Here is a 16,614-nt window from a genome sequence, read left to right as displayed (position 1 = left end):
ATTTGATTTGTCACTGTATCACTGTATCACTGTCATCCCATTGCTCATCGATTTGTTCGAGCGGGCACCAGTAACGTCTCTCATTGAGAGACTTATTGTGACTATTTTTGGCATATCCAATACACACGGGTAGCTTGCCAGGCTCTGCCGTGCATTTGATTTGTCAAATCTGAAAAATTGATTTGTAGAAAAGCAATTTAATTTTAGTTCATTACATATTATATTGAGGTATTTATAAGTAAAATCCTACTGAAATAAGCAGAATGTAAGTTACCTGGTGAAATAAATATTTTTCTGCGACATTTATATATCTGAAACTCAGAAAAAATATCAGTATTTGACTTCAAAAACATCAATTGAAGAGGTATCACCACAGGGACACTGATAGGATTCAGTGAGTGGCTCATTACAAGTTATAAATAAACTAAAGCTATGACTTATCAGAATCTACAAGTCTGCAGAATGAAAAGTGATGAGGAATCAGAAAGGAAGATGCTTCAAAGTTGAGGTTGCTTGATTTTGTTCACAGAAGCAAGGCTTTACAGAAGCAAATGAAGAAAGGGGCTGAGTACCCATAACCGAACTATCAAAACCCAAGCTGAGTAAACAGTGTCATAAGTCCTATATTTAGGAGTGAATGAGGGAAAGATGCATTATATCATAAAATTCTGAGACTGGGAGTAATTAATGAGATTATGTGTGGGGGCTTCCAAAACAAACAGTAAATGACTCTATTTAAAGAATTATTAATGATTTTGGAAATGAAGTGAGAAGCCTATGTATTCAGACACATGTCAGAGTCACAGCATGAGTAACATAGTTTTTTCAAAGCCAAATCCTTTCACAAGAATTGAATATTTTTCTTTGTACTGGTGCCCACTCAAGCAAATCGATGCACAACGGGATGACAGTGCTACAGTTCTACTGCTAAATAATCTCTTTTCTAACTTATACTTAAGTATTCTAGCTATCTGTGCCCATGTATTACTAACTTTTTGAGTAATTTGTATAACAAGAAAGAGTGAATATGAGGTTCCTCGCTTAGATCAGCAGGATGTAGATAATCAAGTTGGGTGCATCAGTTTATAGACCATATATTAAACTACCTTTGGGTTAGTGAAATTATCAGTGGATTTGAATACCAACTATTACTAAGATAAAAGCAACCTAATGAAATAAATGTAATTACATAGACTTTTTTTTTCTGTATATCATCACTCTTTAGTGTTCTATGTCCTTCTGTGGCACTTTCCTTCAGTGCTCATTTTGGTTATCTTGTCCTTTGATTCCAGGCCCTTCACTGAATTTGAAAAAAAAAATCACTTCTTTCTTTTTGTACTTGGAAACTCCTATTTCCCAAGATTAAAATTTTTAACTTTCATTCACTTTATTTGTTTGCTTATTGGGGAGGCCACAGCAGGCTGTGGTCGGGGCTTATTCCTGAATGTGATACCAGACAGAATTCAGGGGACTCTGAGTAGTGTTGGGAATTGAATCTGGGTCTAGAACAGTTGAGAATAACACCTTACCTGCTGTGCTATCTCTCCATACCTGAATCTTGTATTAATTTAAATTTATTCTTGTGCTTTAAGACCTAGACATTTAATCCATTTAACTTTCAGGTGTATTTTCAGAGCAAATAAGTAATGTAAAGACTGTAACACTTCTTTGCAGAAGAGAATGTAGCAGCACATTATTATCTTTTATAGCCTTTCCATGTTTGATAATAGTAAATTACAGTGAAATGTATATTTTATTATAATAAATAGTAATTTGATATCAATACATCAATTTTAGGTCTATGGCATAGTATGTTCTTTAGGTAAGTAAATATCAAAATTTAAATAAAAGACATATCAATGCATTTGGTTTTAAACATCTTTATAACTCATGCAAATATCTGCTGTGAAGTAAATCATTGTCAAGAGAGGAAATTCAATCTTCTAAGAATATTCTCAGAGGAAAAGTTTGGTCTTGCATGTGTCCTTTAGGGTCACTTTCTAGGATTTAAGAGATTGCTCCTTATTCCAGCAATATAACTATTCTTTTCTTCTGTCTTTACTGGTAGTTTCCAAAAACAAGACTAAGTACAAAGCAAATCTCCCAATGCACATGTCAAAACAGTGTGATACATGCCTGAGTGCAATACCAGAAACAAAGCTCTGGGTGATGTTTCTAAAGCAACACTTAATTAAGTTGTTGTTCATGCAGTAAATACAACATCAGACTCTTGGGTCTGGCATTCTGAACCAAGGGACAACACAGCTTCACAGGCACTGATAAAATGACAAGTTTCCAAGAGGAATGCAAACACTCAAGTAAATAACTAAAACCTAGGTTTATAAACATTTTTTTTATTTTTGAGTTGGGGCAGCCAATGAGGAAAATATTGTGAGAAATGAGGAAAATATCGTGAGAAGGCAAACTCAGAATATTAAAAATAGGAAGAGATTGTTTCTCTTTTTCCTTAAGGATTATGATTGATATAATCTTATTGTATTGAAAGTGCATTCGTTTATACAATTATAGAAGAATATCATCTTTTATAAATTATAGATATATAAGGGAAAAATCTGGCAATGACTAGATGACAGAAAAGCTATTTTATAATTGAAACAGTTCTATTATGCTTAATATTTTCATTTTAATTTGAAACTATGTGATCTCCTTTAAAAAATTAGAAAAACTTAAATGACCATAATAATAACAAAGTTATATACATGATAATAAATTTTATTTTTAATATTTTGTTTATTTTTAATTAAATGTACATTATTTATAAAATTGGGCTGGAGCGATAGCACAGCATGTAGGGCGTTTGCCATGCACGATACCGACCCGGGTTCGATTCTTCTGTCCCTCTTGGAGAGCCCTGCAAGCTACCGAGAGTATCTCTCCTGCACAGCAGAGCCTGGCAAGCTACCTGTGGCGTATTCGATATGCCAAAAACATTAATGGCAAGTCTCACAATGGAGAAGTTACTGGTGCCTGCTAGAGCAAATTGATGAGAAATGAGATGACAGTGATACAGTGATACAGTATTTATAACGTTTATAGATAGGTGATTTTTTATATTATTATTAGACTTCTATTTCATTAATTTCTGCTCTATAAAATTTTTTTTCTGTTTTGTTTCTTGGGCCAAATTCTATGGCGGTTTGGGCTACTCTTGGCTCTGTGCTTAGGGATCACTCCTGGTGAATCTGGGAGTGGTAGAATCTACATGTGGTAGAAGGCATCAAACCCAGGTAAGGCACAAGCAAGGAAAACAACTTTCCTGCCATATTATTCCTTTGGCCCTGTTTTAACTGCCGATTTGTTATTTTGTTTTCTCTTTATTTTCTATCACCTTTATATGTAATCTCAGACTTTTAAATTTGTGAATTATATTCCCTAAAATAGGCCTGTGTAGTTTTCTATTTTCCTCAGTGTTTTTATTGAAATTCAGAAATCCTGGTCATTTGTGTTTTTATTTTTATTAATTTTCAGCTGTTTTGGATTTTACCTTTGGTTTCATCATTGACCTACTAGTTACCTAGGATCACTCTTTTATTCCTCCATAATTCACCTTGTCCCTTTGTGTTCTCAGGTGATTCCTAATTTTAATTAATTATGACTTTAAAAGATGAATGGTATGATCTCACTCTTCAATAATTTATCAATGCTCATTTTATGTCCCAACATATGGTATATTCTTGAGGATGTTCTGTGAGTACTTGAAAAGACTACATGTTTTAGTTTTTGGAGACAAAAATGCTTTCTAAATATCTTTAAGTCCATCTTATGAAATTGATCATTTAAAGATATTATTTTCTTGAAGATTTTCTGTCTGAATTCAGTCAGTTGTTTTAAGTGGGGTTTTATACTCCATTATTACAGTGTTCCTATCGATCTCCCTCTTTAAATCTGTTAATGTTTGCTTCATATATTCTGGAGAGACTGAATGTTTTTTTATGTTTCTAGTAATAATTATTATGCTTTCTTGTATTGATTTCTTCATAGTTATATAATATATATTTTTGACTCTTGTCATATTTTTTAGCTTGAAGTTTATTTTATCTGATATAAGCATAGTGGTTTCTGTCTTTTACAATATTATATTGGCTTGGGATAATAGCAGTTTATATCCCTTTAACTTTCATCTATCTTCATAAATTATTAAAATTTCTGTATGCAGTATGCAGTTGACTTTTGTTTTATGAGTATTTGTTTACACTCAGTGATGTCTCATTTGTGAATTTGTAAACTTGAAGGCTTGTTTCTTTTGACCATTAACCGCCAATCAAATGACAGACTCAATAATGGGTCAAGACATATGGTGGGAAGATGTAATGGTAGTGGGATTGGTGTCTGAATATTAAGTATAATCAAATATTGTGAGCTACTTTATAAAAAAATAAAATTCAAAAAAATTTAATGGGTAAAGAATTTTATTGGAAACAAGCCGTTAAGTTGGAAAATGTCAGACACATGTCATCAAAGCTACTATATTGTTTAAATGATCATAAGAAGAGGATTTCTTATAGGAAGAAGTGTGCTGTAGATCAGTAGGTGCAAGAAATAGAAATAAAATTCCATGTGGACTGATTCCTTGAAGGATACTCCATTTTATCTTTAAACCTAATCAAAATAAGGGTTAAGCTTTAGGTGAATAGTGAACAGAATAAACTGTCCTTTAGGTCTGTGAACAAGGACATTTGTTCCAGTCTAATATTGATCTTTGGCCTGGTTTTAGGTTGAGTCTATTTACATTTTGGGAGATTATTACTACATGAGGATTCACTACTACATGTGAGTGTAGTATTCTGATTCTATTTTTTTTTAATTATTGACTTTAACTTGGTGGAGAATTCTAGTGCTGGCAGATTCCTTCAGATTTTGTTTGTAAAGGCTTTATTTCTTCCTCATCTGCAATAGATTTAGAAGATATAATATTTGGACATTTATTAATGTTTGAACATTTTGATTATGTCATTTAATTATTTTCTGGTCTGCACTTTATGTAGAAAATTATGACAAAAGTCTGGTAATACCTTTTTGCTTTGTTTTGTTTTGTTTCACCTGCTATCTGTAATATTCTTTGTTTAAAAATTTTGATGATTCAATACCTTGTATCGTGATAATTTCTTTTTACTTCATAGATTTTCTGTTGGTTCAGGGGCTTGCATACTTAAACCTGTCCACTTTTTATAAAGTACTCTACTGTTATTTCTTTAATAAATTCTATATCCCTTTTAATATACTTGCCTATTGTAGCTATTTTTATTGTATAAGAGAATTCTTAGAGTATTTTGTCATTTAATTTTAAGTATTTTTTTTCGCTCATTCCACTTTATTCATTTTCACATTGCTATTTTCAACTCACTGATTTATTCTTTCATCTGGCCTATTTTATTTTCATAGAATCTTCTAGCACAATGAATATCAATAATGAGACCCATCACTGTATTACTGTATCAATGTATTTCCATTTCTCATTGATTTGCTTGAGCGGGTACCAGTAACGTTTCCATTGTGAGACTTGTTACTGTTTTTGGCAATATTGAATACGCCACAGGCAGCTTGCCAGGCTCTGCCATGTGGGAGGGATACTCTCAGTAGCTTGCCGGGCTCTCCGAGAGGGGTGGAGGAATCGAACCCGGGTCGGCCATGTGCAAGGCTAACACCCTTACCCGCTGTGCTATCGCTCCAGCCCCATGTTCTTTTTTATTTATTTTATGCTTCACTCTTTATTTTCTCAAACTAATTTTATTTCTAAGCTCATTTATATTTTTTCAGAGTTTTGCTATATCTATTTGATTTTCTTTTTCTAAGAATTCTAGCATTATATTACTTTATTTTCTAAGGTTTCTTCTATGTGTTTGAATTTCCTTAAAATGCAAATGTAAATTCTATGTTCTAGTGAGTATAAACTTGCACATGTTTGAATTGCATGCTGGTGACTACTCTCCTTGGGATAGGAGACTATTCTGTGCCTCAAGTTGTGATATGGTATTTGACTTCTCTGCCCACTTTGTTATTTTCAATTTTGCATTAATATTTTTAATTACAATCTGGCTTGGGAACTAACAACAGTGGCCTGCCTTCATGCCCCAGAAAGAGGTACAAGTCTATTTGATTTTATTTGATTTAGATTTATAGGTTCTAAAACTTAGTATTCTAGTCATGTCACTAGAATAGAGGAAGAGCTTACAGAGATTCAGTCAGTATTATTGAATATGCTTGGTGGAGGTCAATTTTGTGACTGTCTTCTCTAGGATTTAGTATCAGGACCTCCATAGTTTTCTTTGATTCGTTTACGCTATGAGATCAATGTCAGTGTCAGAGGACAGGAGAAGAAGATTGTAGTAAAAGTAATCTAAGGAGATCTCCTTTTTGTCATCCTCACTATGTCCCAGTCTATCTGAACAATCATTTCTTTCATGGGTTTTACTTGAGCCAAGAACATATAGCTCATTCTCCATCACGAATATTTCCACTATCCCTCCTGCCTGGTGGAGGGATGGATACTCCAACAGTGTATGACCGAAATGCAATCATCCAAGTTTGTAAGTCTGTAACTGTATCTCATGGTGATTCATTAAAAAAATTTTTTTGGCTTCTTGAGTCACATCTGGCAATGCATAGGGGTTACTCCTTGCTCTGCACTCAGGAATTACCCCTGACGGTGCTCAAGGGACCATATGGGATACTGGGAACCGAAACCGGGTCGGCCGCATGCAAGGCAAATGCCCGACCAGCTGTGATATCACTCCAGCCCCCAAATATAATTTTTTAATATAACATATAACTCTAAAGTAATTCTGCTTTTCCTGCTTCCTAGACCCAGGAAGAGCTGGCAATCTTTGTGCTCCTCACGCTGAATGAAAGTATCTAGGTATTTCTCTCTACCTACCTTTAATACAATAAAGTGTGAAAATATTCCAGGTTCCCACATTGTGAATGATGTGTTGTTTCTGAACTACAAGGGTGTCTCACTCTCAGCACCAAATTCTAAACTTCTCAACCTTAGTCCTTATGGCTCCTTTTTCATTGTTCCACAGGGAGAAAAGCAGGGGATTTCTTCTATCATCATCTTTATGATGATTTCTTGGGCTTTTTTTCTTGGATTTACTATCAATATTTCATTGTATTATTGAATAACATAAAACCCTTCTATTTTCTACGATTATGTATCAAATGGACTGCAGCCATAGCACAGTGGGTAAGGCTTTTGCCTTGCATGCGGTTGACCCGGGTTTGATTCCTCCGCCCCTCTTGGAGAGCCTGGCAAGCTACTGAGAGTATCCCATTTGCATAGCAGAGCCTGGCAAACTACCTGTGGTGTACTCGATATGCCAAAAACAGTAATAATAAGTCTCACAATGGAGACCTTACTGGTGTCCGCTCGAGCAAATTAGTGAGCAACGGGTTGACAGTGCTACGGTGCTACAGTGCATTGATCAATCACTGAAAATAACTATTATTATGTAGTTTGTTAAGAATGCCACAGAGAGAGACAGGGGCAAGATAGCTAAACGTAAACTAAAAAATAAACTATTGTGAGAATGCTCCATGTAACGAGAAAAATAATAATAAAATATATTTTGTTGTTTTTGTGGCATCAAAAAAAGAAGTTCATAAAAACAGTACTGAACACAGCATTTCATATGGGCCTCACTATGAACAACAACAACAAATGCAATACTGGAATACATATGTATAATTTCCTGAAGTTTCAGCGTTTTGGAAGAGAAAATGGTAAACAACTTCAGATATAAAGAGTACTTCCATTTTTTACATGGAGAGGAAAAGCTTGGGTCAAAAGAAAAAGGGGGGGCTGGAGTAATAGCACAGTGCACAGTGGGTAGGGTGTTTCCTTGCACGCGGCCAACCTGGGTTCAATTCCTGGCATCCCATATGGTCCCCTGAGCAGCACGAGGAGTAATTCCTGAGTGCAGAGACAGAAATAACCCCTGTGCATCACCAGGTGTAACCCAAAAAAGCAAAAAAAAAAAAAAAAAAAGGAAAAAAAAAGAAAACAAAGAAAAAGGGACTGAAAATCGCTTCCATAATCAAACACCAACACAGGTGGACCATGCAGAAGGCAAGCATTTAACATTATTATACTGGCACTCTTTGAGTCAAAAACAGAGTTAATGCTTGCTGACTCCTGAACAGTGGAGGGAATTTTTTCTGAGATGAAAAACACTCTACAGGAGTGCGTTCTCACATACTTCAACAAGACCACAGTACTGACCATACCCTACATATTCACAGCTGTGGTGCATGCTATATCTAGGTCAGAACTAAATGAAGTTTCCCCAGTGTGGCAATGCCATACTTATTCTCTAAACTAAAATGGAAAATTCTGAGCAAAAAGGCCTCAGAGAGGTTCAGTGTGTGCCTGCACCTGTTGTGTCAGAAATATACAGCAATCTGGCAACACCCAGCACAGACAATGTATGATTTTCTGCAGGCCACAATAGGAAGCAAAGACTTCTGAAAATCCAACTGAAACACTGCCATTCTTGAGTGCATCAGATAGCAGAAAACCCATATAGGAAATCTACTGTCAGGATATGGTTTGGAAGAGTCATCCTAAAACTGGTTCTGACAAGTGCCCCCAATCGCCCAGTAGCTACAAAATTCATCTTGTAAAATTGCTTTTATATGTACACATTACCACACTCTTCAGTCACTGCCCAAGTTCGTCTGAATATGATGCCACTTCAGTTGCCAGACACCAACAACTATAATCTCTGGGCTAGATTTCAAACTAGCTAGACATTGTGTTAAAGCAGCTACAGGTACTCCAACTAGGAATATCTTGTTACCACTCAGTGCACATAATTCAAAGTTATAGGCACCTGCACAATTGTGCAAATGTTAAATAAATCCTTAAATTCTGTGGCTGCCAGAAATCAGAACAGTCGTGTGGCTGGTATTATAACTAGAAGCAACGAATCACTATTAGTCTGACTGGAACACAGAGTTCACCCAAGAAGTGCCAGAGATAATAGCAATGGTAATAATAATAAGAGTAAAATAATTAGGAATTTAGCTGCAGAAAAAGGGGACAGGAAAGTTCTCCATAATGTCAGAATTCGATAAACTGACCAAGAATGATTTCAGAGCAACAGTCCCTCATTGTTCAATGTGGATATCGTTGTAGAAGTAATCAATAAAATTGAAAAAAATATCGATGGCCACAATTAAAGTACTCAAACAGAAATAAATGAGTGAAAAAATACAGTAGGAGAAATTTGCAGCAGCATTGAAAAGTCAAAAATTGAATTAATGATATTGAAGTCAAGGCACATGCCAATCCGAATAAAGAAGAGCCAATAGAAAATTGATTTGCAAATGAAGACAACTTAAGGAATATATTTGTCAGTACAAAGGACAACTTATTTATTGTAGGAATTCCAAAGAGAAAGGAAGCATATCTGATGGAAGAAATAATAGCTCTGAATTTTCCAGTTCTGAGTATGATAACTTGTATACTAGTTCAAGAACAATAGGGAGTGCCAACAAAAGTAAGTAATAACATGAAAACATAAGGTGATCAAAATTTAAGAGCCAGAGAGACAGACTCCTGAAGCTGTCTCACATCACTGTCACTGTATCACTGTCATCCCGTTGTTCGTCAATTTATTCGAATGGGCACCAGTAATGTCTCTATTACACTGAGCCCTGAGGTTTTATTCTCCTTCCTTGTCTTTCCCAACTATTGGAGGCTCTTTCAGGGTCAGGGGAATGAGACCTATCATTACTGTTTTTGGCATATTGAATAAGACTCGAGTAGCTTGCCAGGCTGTGTCAGGCGGAATACTCTTGGTAGCTTGTCGGGCTCTCTGAGAGGTATACATATATCTTTTACTGTATTTTGAGATACAACCACACTGTGGAAGCTTGCAAGTCTCTCCCATGAAGGGAATAAACTCTTTGTAGCTTGTCAGGTTCTCCAAGAGGGAGAACAAGGCTATTACATGTCACAAAGTTGCCGCACGCTTCTGGGATCTTGGTCTTATAGTCTCTGGATGTTGGCTATTGGTGAGATTACAGGGAGCCGGGGGCAATTTGTGGGTGGGGCTGCCAAGGTACTGGAAAATGGGGGGTCTGGCTGGAGAAGTCCCAGTCCCAATTGAGCAGGCTTGGAGATCTCAGCTCCAGGTTCCACATACCTGGGTTCCTCTGCTGGTCCCTTCATGCTTGAGGCTCATCCAAGTGTGTGGAGAGTGGCCTTGAGCATGGCTGTGGCTGGGTTCCAGAGGTCTTCTACTCTCAAGGCTCTGCTTGGGACAGTGAGGGAAAGTATCACATACAAGGAGAAAAAACAGAGAATTCACAGTAAGATTTTCAAATAAAACTATAACCAAGAAGAAAATAGATATATACAAAAAAGTGAAAGAAAAGAAACTCCAACCAAAAATCCTTTATTCAACAAGGTTGGCACTTGATTTGAGGGATTGGTAAAATCACCCTCATACACAGAGAGGGAGAGGACATTTGTTGCAATTTAACCAGTTTTTCAAAGGATACTAATGAGCCTAATATGAAAAGTAAACGGCAAATGACAATAACAACAAAAATCCATGGAAAATTAACAACAAATTTCTGCATATGAACTACCTCTAAACTCTTCCTTTAAAAGACAAGAGTAACTACATGATCAGGAAACAAATCAATCCTTTTTCAGCCTGCATGAGACTTACAAGAACTCTTAAAATAAACACAGACTTAGAATAAAAGATTGGGAAATGATTGAACACACTAAAAGTAAGCAGGGCCAGCCATACTTGCTTATCAAATATATTCAATAGTATTCAATCTAAATAAAATAGTAAGAAATAGGGGTGTGTAGGATGACATTACTTTGTCCTCTCCCCCTTGCCATGAGTAGCTTGTCCCAGTTTTTCCTGTTTAGGCTTACCCCAGTCACACCCATCAAGGTGTTCCCAAATCTCTCCCATCCCTTTGTTTAGCTATAATCACTTCTCTATGCTCTCTTCCCCAAAACAGTTCATCCGCGGCTTCCCCTTAATCTGACTCTGCTAATTTGTAAGGTCAGACCTTCCTAGGATACTGAATTTATATTATATAAGTTAATATTGCCTTTGTCCTCTTCTTATGCCTTTTGAATAATTTGCTTCATTTAAAGCAATGTCCTTTTTGTATGGACATGAGAATACAATATTATGCTTTTGTAACTTGGGATTCAATTGGCCTCGAATATTATTCCCTCCCGGGTGTCTGTTTTCTCCACTTAAGCCTCAGTTGCCCTCAGTTCCTAGCACCCCAAAAGCAGGGTCCCGATGAGGGATGGGATGGATCCAGGGCAAGTGGTGAGTTATGTGCTACCCTGGCATCGAGATAGGCCTGTTAAAAAATAACATAATATAATACTAATATCTAAGGACAGGAGAAACAATGGCCAGGAGGACTGTCCATGGTTGAAAGCTTGGCAAAAGTGGTGGTGAAAGTGAGTATTTAGAATGAAGAAAGGGCTTCTATAACAATGATAGTTGGAAATGATCACTGAACAAGAACTGAGTCCAGAAAGTATGGAGTCAAACATGATAACTGTTTGGTATCTGTATTGCAAACTGTAATGTCCAAAAGAAGAAAGTGAAAGGGAGAGAGGGGAGAGGAAAGAGAAGAAAAAGAGAGAGCAGAGAGAGAGAGAGAGAGAGAGAGAGAGAGAGAGAGAGAGAGAGAAGTGCCAGTTATAGAGGAAGGATGGGGGTGGGGGTGTTGCAAGAAGAGAACTGGGGACTTTGGTGGTGGTGGGAAATGTACACTGGTGAAGAGACAGGCTTTGGAACATTTTTTGACTGAAATCCAATCATAAACATATTGATTGATACAAAAATCATTTACACAAATTCTATAGTAAATCAGGTACCTGATGGTAAAATAGCATCCATTCTAGGTATTTAAGGAACATTCAGTTATATAAAAATAAAATAAGACAACAGGGCATGCAAATAAAATAAAATAACTTAATGGTCCTATCAACATGTGCAAATCAATCTTTTTACAATATACAGTATCCATTCATTACAAAATAAAAAAAATAGAAATAGAAGGAATAAATCTATAGAAAGGACAAATCTACTACATATAGCTAACATACAGCTAACATCATACTAAAACGCAACAATTGAAAGTATCCTTTGAGACCAGGCACAAGGCAAATATGCCCTCTAAAATTTCTACTAATTCAATATTGTTTTAAAATTCTTGCTATACCTGTCAGGCAATAAAACAATAAAAGGCACCAATTTGTAAAAGAAGAAGATTGATTAGCATTGTTTGTAGATAAAAATTTATTGTATATAAAATACCCTAAAGACTCTACTGAGGGGCTGAAGCAATAGTACAGCGGGCAGGGCATTAGCCTTGCATTGCGAACGAACCAGTTCAATCCCTGGCATCCCATATGGTCCCGCAAGTACTGCCAGGAATAATTCCTGAGTGCAGAGCCAGGGATAACCCCTGATCATTGTTGGGTGTGACCCAAAAAGGAAAAAAAAAAAAAAGAAGACTCCACTGAAAAAATAAAACAATATGCAAAATAGCTGATTAAAAAAATCAATGGAGACACTGGTTGAATTCCTAGATGCAAACAAACTAGAAGAGGAATAACTAAAAAATGACAATTTTATTTTTTGAATATTCAAAATACAAGTACCCAGGAATCAAGTTAACAAAGAATATTACCCCAAATGTTATACAGATAGAGCAAAATCACCATTATTGTAGCACTGTCCTCCCACTGTTCATTTGCTCTAGCGGGCACCAGTAATTTCTCCATTGTGAGACTTGTTGTTACTGTTTTTGGTATATCTAATAAGCCATGGGTATCTTTTTAGGCTCTGCCATGCAGGCGGAATACTCTCCATAGCTTGCTAGGCTCTTTGAGAAGGACAGAAGAATTGAGCCTTTGTTGGCTGCAGTCAAGGCAAACGCCCTACCCACTTTCCTATCGATCCATCAAGTTTCCAAAAACACCCTTTAGAAGTTTAAAAAAGATTGCCACTAAAGTTTATATTAAAACCTAAGGCTCCCCAAATAACCCAAGCAAATTTGAAAAGAAAAACAAATAAAAGTTATTGCATTAATAGATTTTATATTGTATTATATAAAATTATTGCATTAAGTGAAACTGCTGTACTATGTTAAAGACTCAGAGGCCTGTGGAATCTAAATGAGAGCCCATAAACAAACTCTCAGATATTTAGAAAGTTAATCAATGACAAAGAACCTAGATACATGAATTAAAGCAAGGTAAGATTCTTCAACAAATGGTGCTAAGAAAACTGGAGAGTTTTATGCAAAAAAATGAAAAATGAAGCCAGAACCATATCTCACACCAGACACAATAGTTAATTCCAAATGGATTAAATAATTAAAATTTGACAGAAATTCTAAGATACATCAAGAAAAACATAAGTAGAGGTCTCCAAAATATGGATCTTAGAGGTATTTTCAAAACTTGGACTCTATTGGTCAATATGAGAGATAGACAAACAGGTAAATGATAATTAGATAGACAGGCAGGTAGGTAGATAACTTGGTCTAAAATACATGTCTTAATACATGGGAAAAATACTTGAATACAATAAATCAAATCATTAGATAAAGGGATAATAACCAAGATACATGAAATATTAACAAAGCTAAGCAACAATAAAACTCCCATATCCTCATTAAAAATGGGAGATAAACATATATTTCATTAGAGATGACATATGAATTAAAATATATTCACATGAAAAAGTATTTATAGTTATGTATTACTAAAGAAACTAAAATCAAAACGGCAATATAAATTGATATGTCAGAGAACAAGCACAAGGTATTCACTAATGATAGAGCCTTGGTTTTAGAATATAAAATTGAGTTTGCGAAATTGTCAAGGAAATGGGTGGCTGGGAATGGAAAGGTGGGCTAGAAGTAATATAAGAACAATGGTGAAGGGTTTTTTGTTTAAGTGAAGATTCAGTTACTTTGTACATCAAGCTATAATCATTTAAAATATTAAAGCTCTATTACTTCAATTGTAAAAAACTAATGGCTTCCACACTCACAGCTCCAGCCTCTCTCCAGATCTACAATCTACGCTGCTCCTCTCTAGTCTCTCCTTCCCCATGTCTCTCTCTCGGAACCCCTTTTTGCTCATGGTGCAATACATTGACAGTTACCAAAGGCACCAAAAGATCTTACAGGAAGAACATTGAGGCAACATTATTCTCTTGTATCTGCAGGCCAGTAATCTAGGCCTCTGGAAAGAAGATATAAAACCGAAACCGAAGCCTTCCTTGGGCTGAAAAGCACTTGGATTTACATACCAAAGACTGGGCTGGGCTGCCACATGAAATCTACATTGTCAATTACAAACTAGGCAGCACCTGAAATCTACATCCCAAAGACTAGGCTGGGCCAGAGCCTGGAATCTACAATGTAACAATTCAAGCTTAAAAGGTTCAATAACAATAGCAGAACACCTATTCTCTAGGACAGATACTCTTTCAGCAGGACCCATCAATGATGAAATCCCATGGTTGTGTTTCTCTTCTCCTTGTCCAACAAACATAATCGTTTTGTATGGGCATAGCAAGAGATGCATTAAACTTTTAGAATTGCTCTCCTGGGGTCATCTCAATCTCAGACTACAGTGCTCAGGCCAGATTAGTCTTTCCTATCTCTAGCATGGTCCTAGTCTCATCGTAACTGTAAGATCATGACAGCACTTGTCCATGATCAGCCTCTTAACTTATAGTTAAGAATGAGGCACTTTGGCCAGGCCCATCTCGAAGCCAGGGTAGCACATAACTTACCGCTTGCCCTGGGTCCGTCTCGTCCCCCGTTGGGACCCTGCCTTTTAGAGGGCTAGGAACTGAGGGCAACCAAGGCTACAGTCAAGAAAGCAGATGCCCGGGAATTAATAATATTCATAGCCAATTAAATCCCAATTGCAAAGGCATATTAATAAAAGTCTTTCTTTTTCCATACAAAAAGGACTTGCTCTGAATAAGCTATGCAAAGGACTCAAGGAGAAGAGAAAGACATTATTTACAAGTCAACAGAACACTAAGAAAGAAGCTACAAATAAACACTGAGGAATGGGAGCACTGTGACGGGAGTAACCCAATAAACCTAAACTACCTGAAGCTATGTAATCCTACATTCAATCATGAGTTTTTTAAAAGCCATACTTCCTTTTGTGTATCCTAATGTGCCTGAATTTTGCAAAATGTTGTTTTCCTTTTTTCAGCATTTCCCACCCCTCCTTGACAAGAACTTCTTCAATTCTATTACAAAGATATATTTTTGTGCTGTCACTTGTCACCTGTCATCCCATTGATCTTCGATTTGCTAGAGCGGGAGCAAATAGCATCAACATTCATCCCTGTCACGTGCTAGTGTAGCCCAATGGTATGTGCTCACTCCAGGAACATGAAGAGCCTCAAACCATTTGTTACAGGGTTTTGACGAAGAAGTCTGACCATCTCGTAGGTGGGAGGCCATGGGCTCTTTTGACGTACCCTGGAATCCAGTTGGTAACAGCTCTAGTCCAGCGGTCATCTCTGAATAGTATTACATCTCCGGTCCACCTGATTTCCGATGCCTTGGCAAACGAGACATGTCCCTGATTCTTGATCGTTAACAGAGGTCGAAACTCTGGATTCCTTCTCTCACTTGAGTGAAAAGTGATATTTCAAGCATAGCTTTTTTGATCCTCTTTGGGATACACGAATAGTCTTATCATCCTGTTTTTGTAGGATCTCTGAGGCATATGTTAGTGCAGGAAGTATGGTGGAGTCAAATAGATGTGCCCCGAGCCAGAGGTTCTTTGTCCTCTTAACCACTTCTACAATGCTCTTGAAGGTGTTCCACACTGCTCTCTTGCTCCTGTGCAGTTCTGGCGCCAAGTAGTTCCTCATGTTGAGTTCTTGACACTTAGTTCTCAGGTACACATAGCTGCTGCAATTTGAGATGTTTCTTCCATTGAGAGCAAATGGGATGTTAGGGACTAGTTCGTTTTTCATGGACACTGTTTTGGTGAGATTCAGCTGCAGTCTGACCTTTCCACACTCATGGTGGAAGTTGGCCAGCAGTTGTGCCTCTTGGCTAATTTTTTGTCTTATTTAACCGATGTTATCAGTGAAGCAGAGGTGGTGTAGCTGTGACCATCCATCTTCACTCCCAGTCCTTCTTATTCCAGTTGTGTCATGACATTCTCGAGTGTGGCATGGAAGAGTTTCGGTGAAATGGTACCACCCTGCTGAACCCCTTTCTTTATGTCAATGATCACTTCCTTATAGAATGGTGAGAGATCCTGGTGGTGAATCCGAAATACAGCTTGCAGAGGATTTTGAGGTACTGAGTTTGAATCCCTCTTTGGCTAGGGCTTGAATGACCACTTCAGTCTCAACAGAATCAAAGGTCTTCTTTAACTCGATGAACGTTAGACAGAGTGGCATCTTGAACTCTCACGAAACTTCAATGAGCTTGGTCACTGTGTGGATATGGTTGATTGTTTGATTGTGCCTGATCATTTTTAGAACCCGGCCTGCTCTCATGGTTTTCCTCCATCTATTGCTCTGCCTATTCTATTAAGGATGA

General features: G+C 36.9%; 1 protein-coding gene across 1 annotated transcript in view; it reads right to left on the bottom strand.

Annotated features, from left to right (window-relative positions):
* Positions 1-6,464, bottom strand: part of LOC129402166 (60S ribosomal protein L7a-like) — a 40,438-nt gene extending 33,974 nt beyond the window's left edge. The window contains exon 1 of the mRNA XM_055127552.1: positions 6,301-6,464. Within this exon, the coding sequence (XP_054983527.1) occupies positions 6,301-6,464 (164 nt within the window). The remainder of the gene's footprint in view (positions 1-6,300) is intronic.
* Positions 6,465-16,614: the final 10,150 nt, after the last annotated feature.

Source organism: Sorex araneus, chromosome 1 (genome assembly GCF_027595985.1).
Source record: "Sorex araneus isolate mSorAra2 chromosome 1, mSorAra2.pri, whole genome shotgun sequence".
Lineage (NCBI taxonomy): Eukaryota > Metazoa > Chordata > Mammalia > Eulipotyphla > Soricidae > Sorex > Sorex araneus.
The sequence above is the reverse complement of the archived record's forward strand: the minus strand, read 5'-3'. Positions and strand labels throughout refer to the sequence as shown.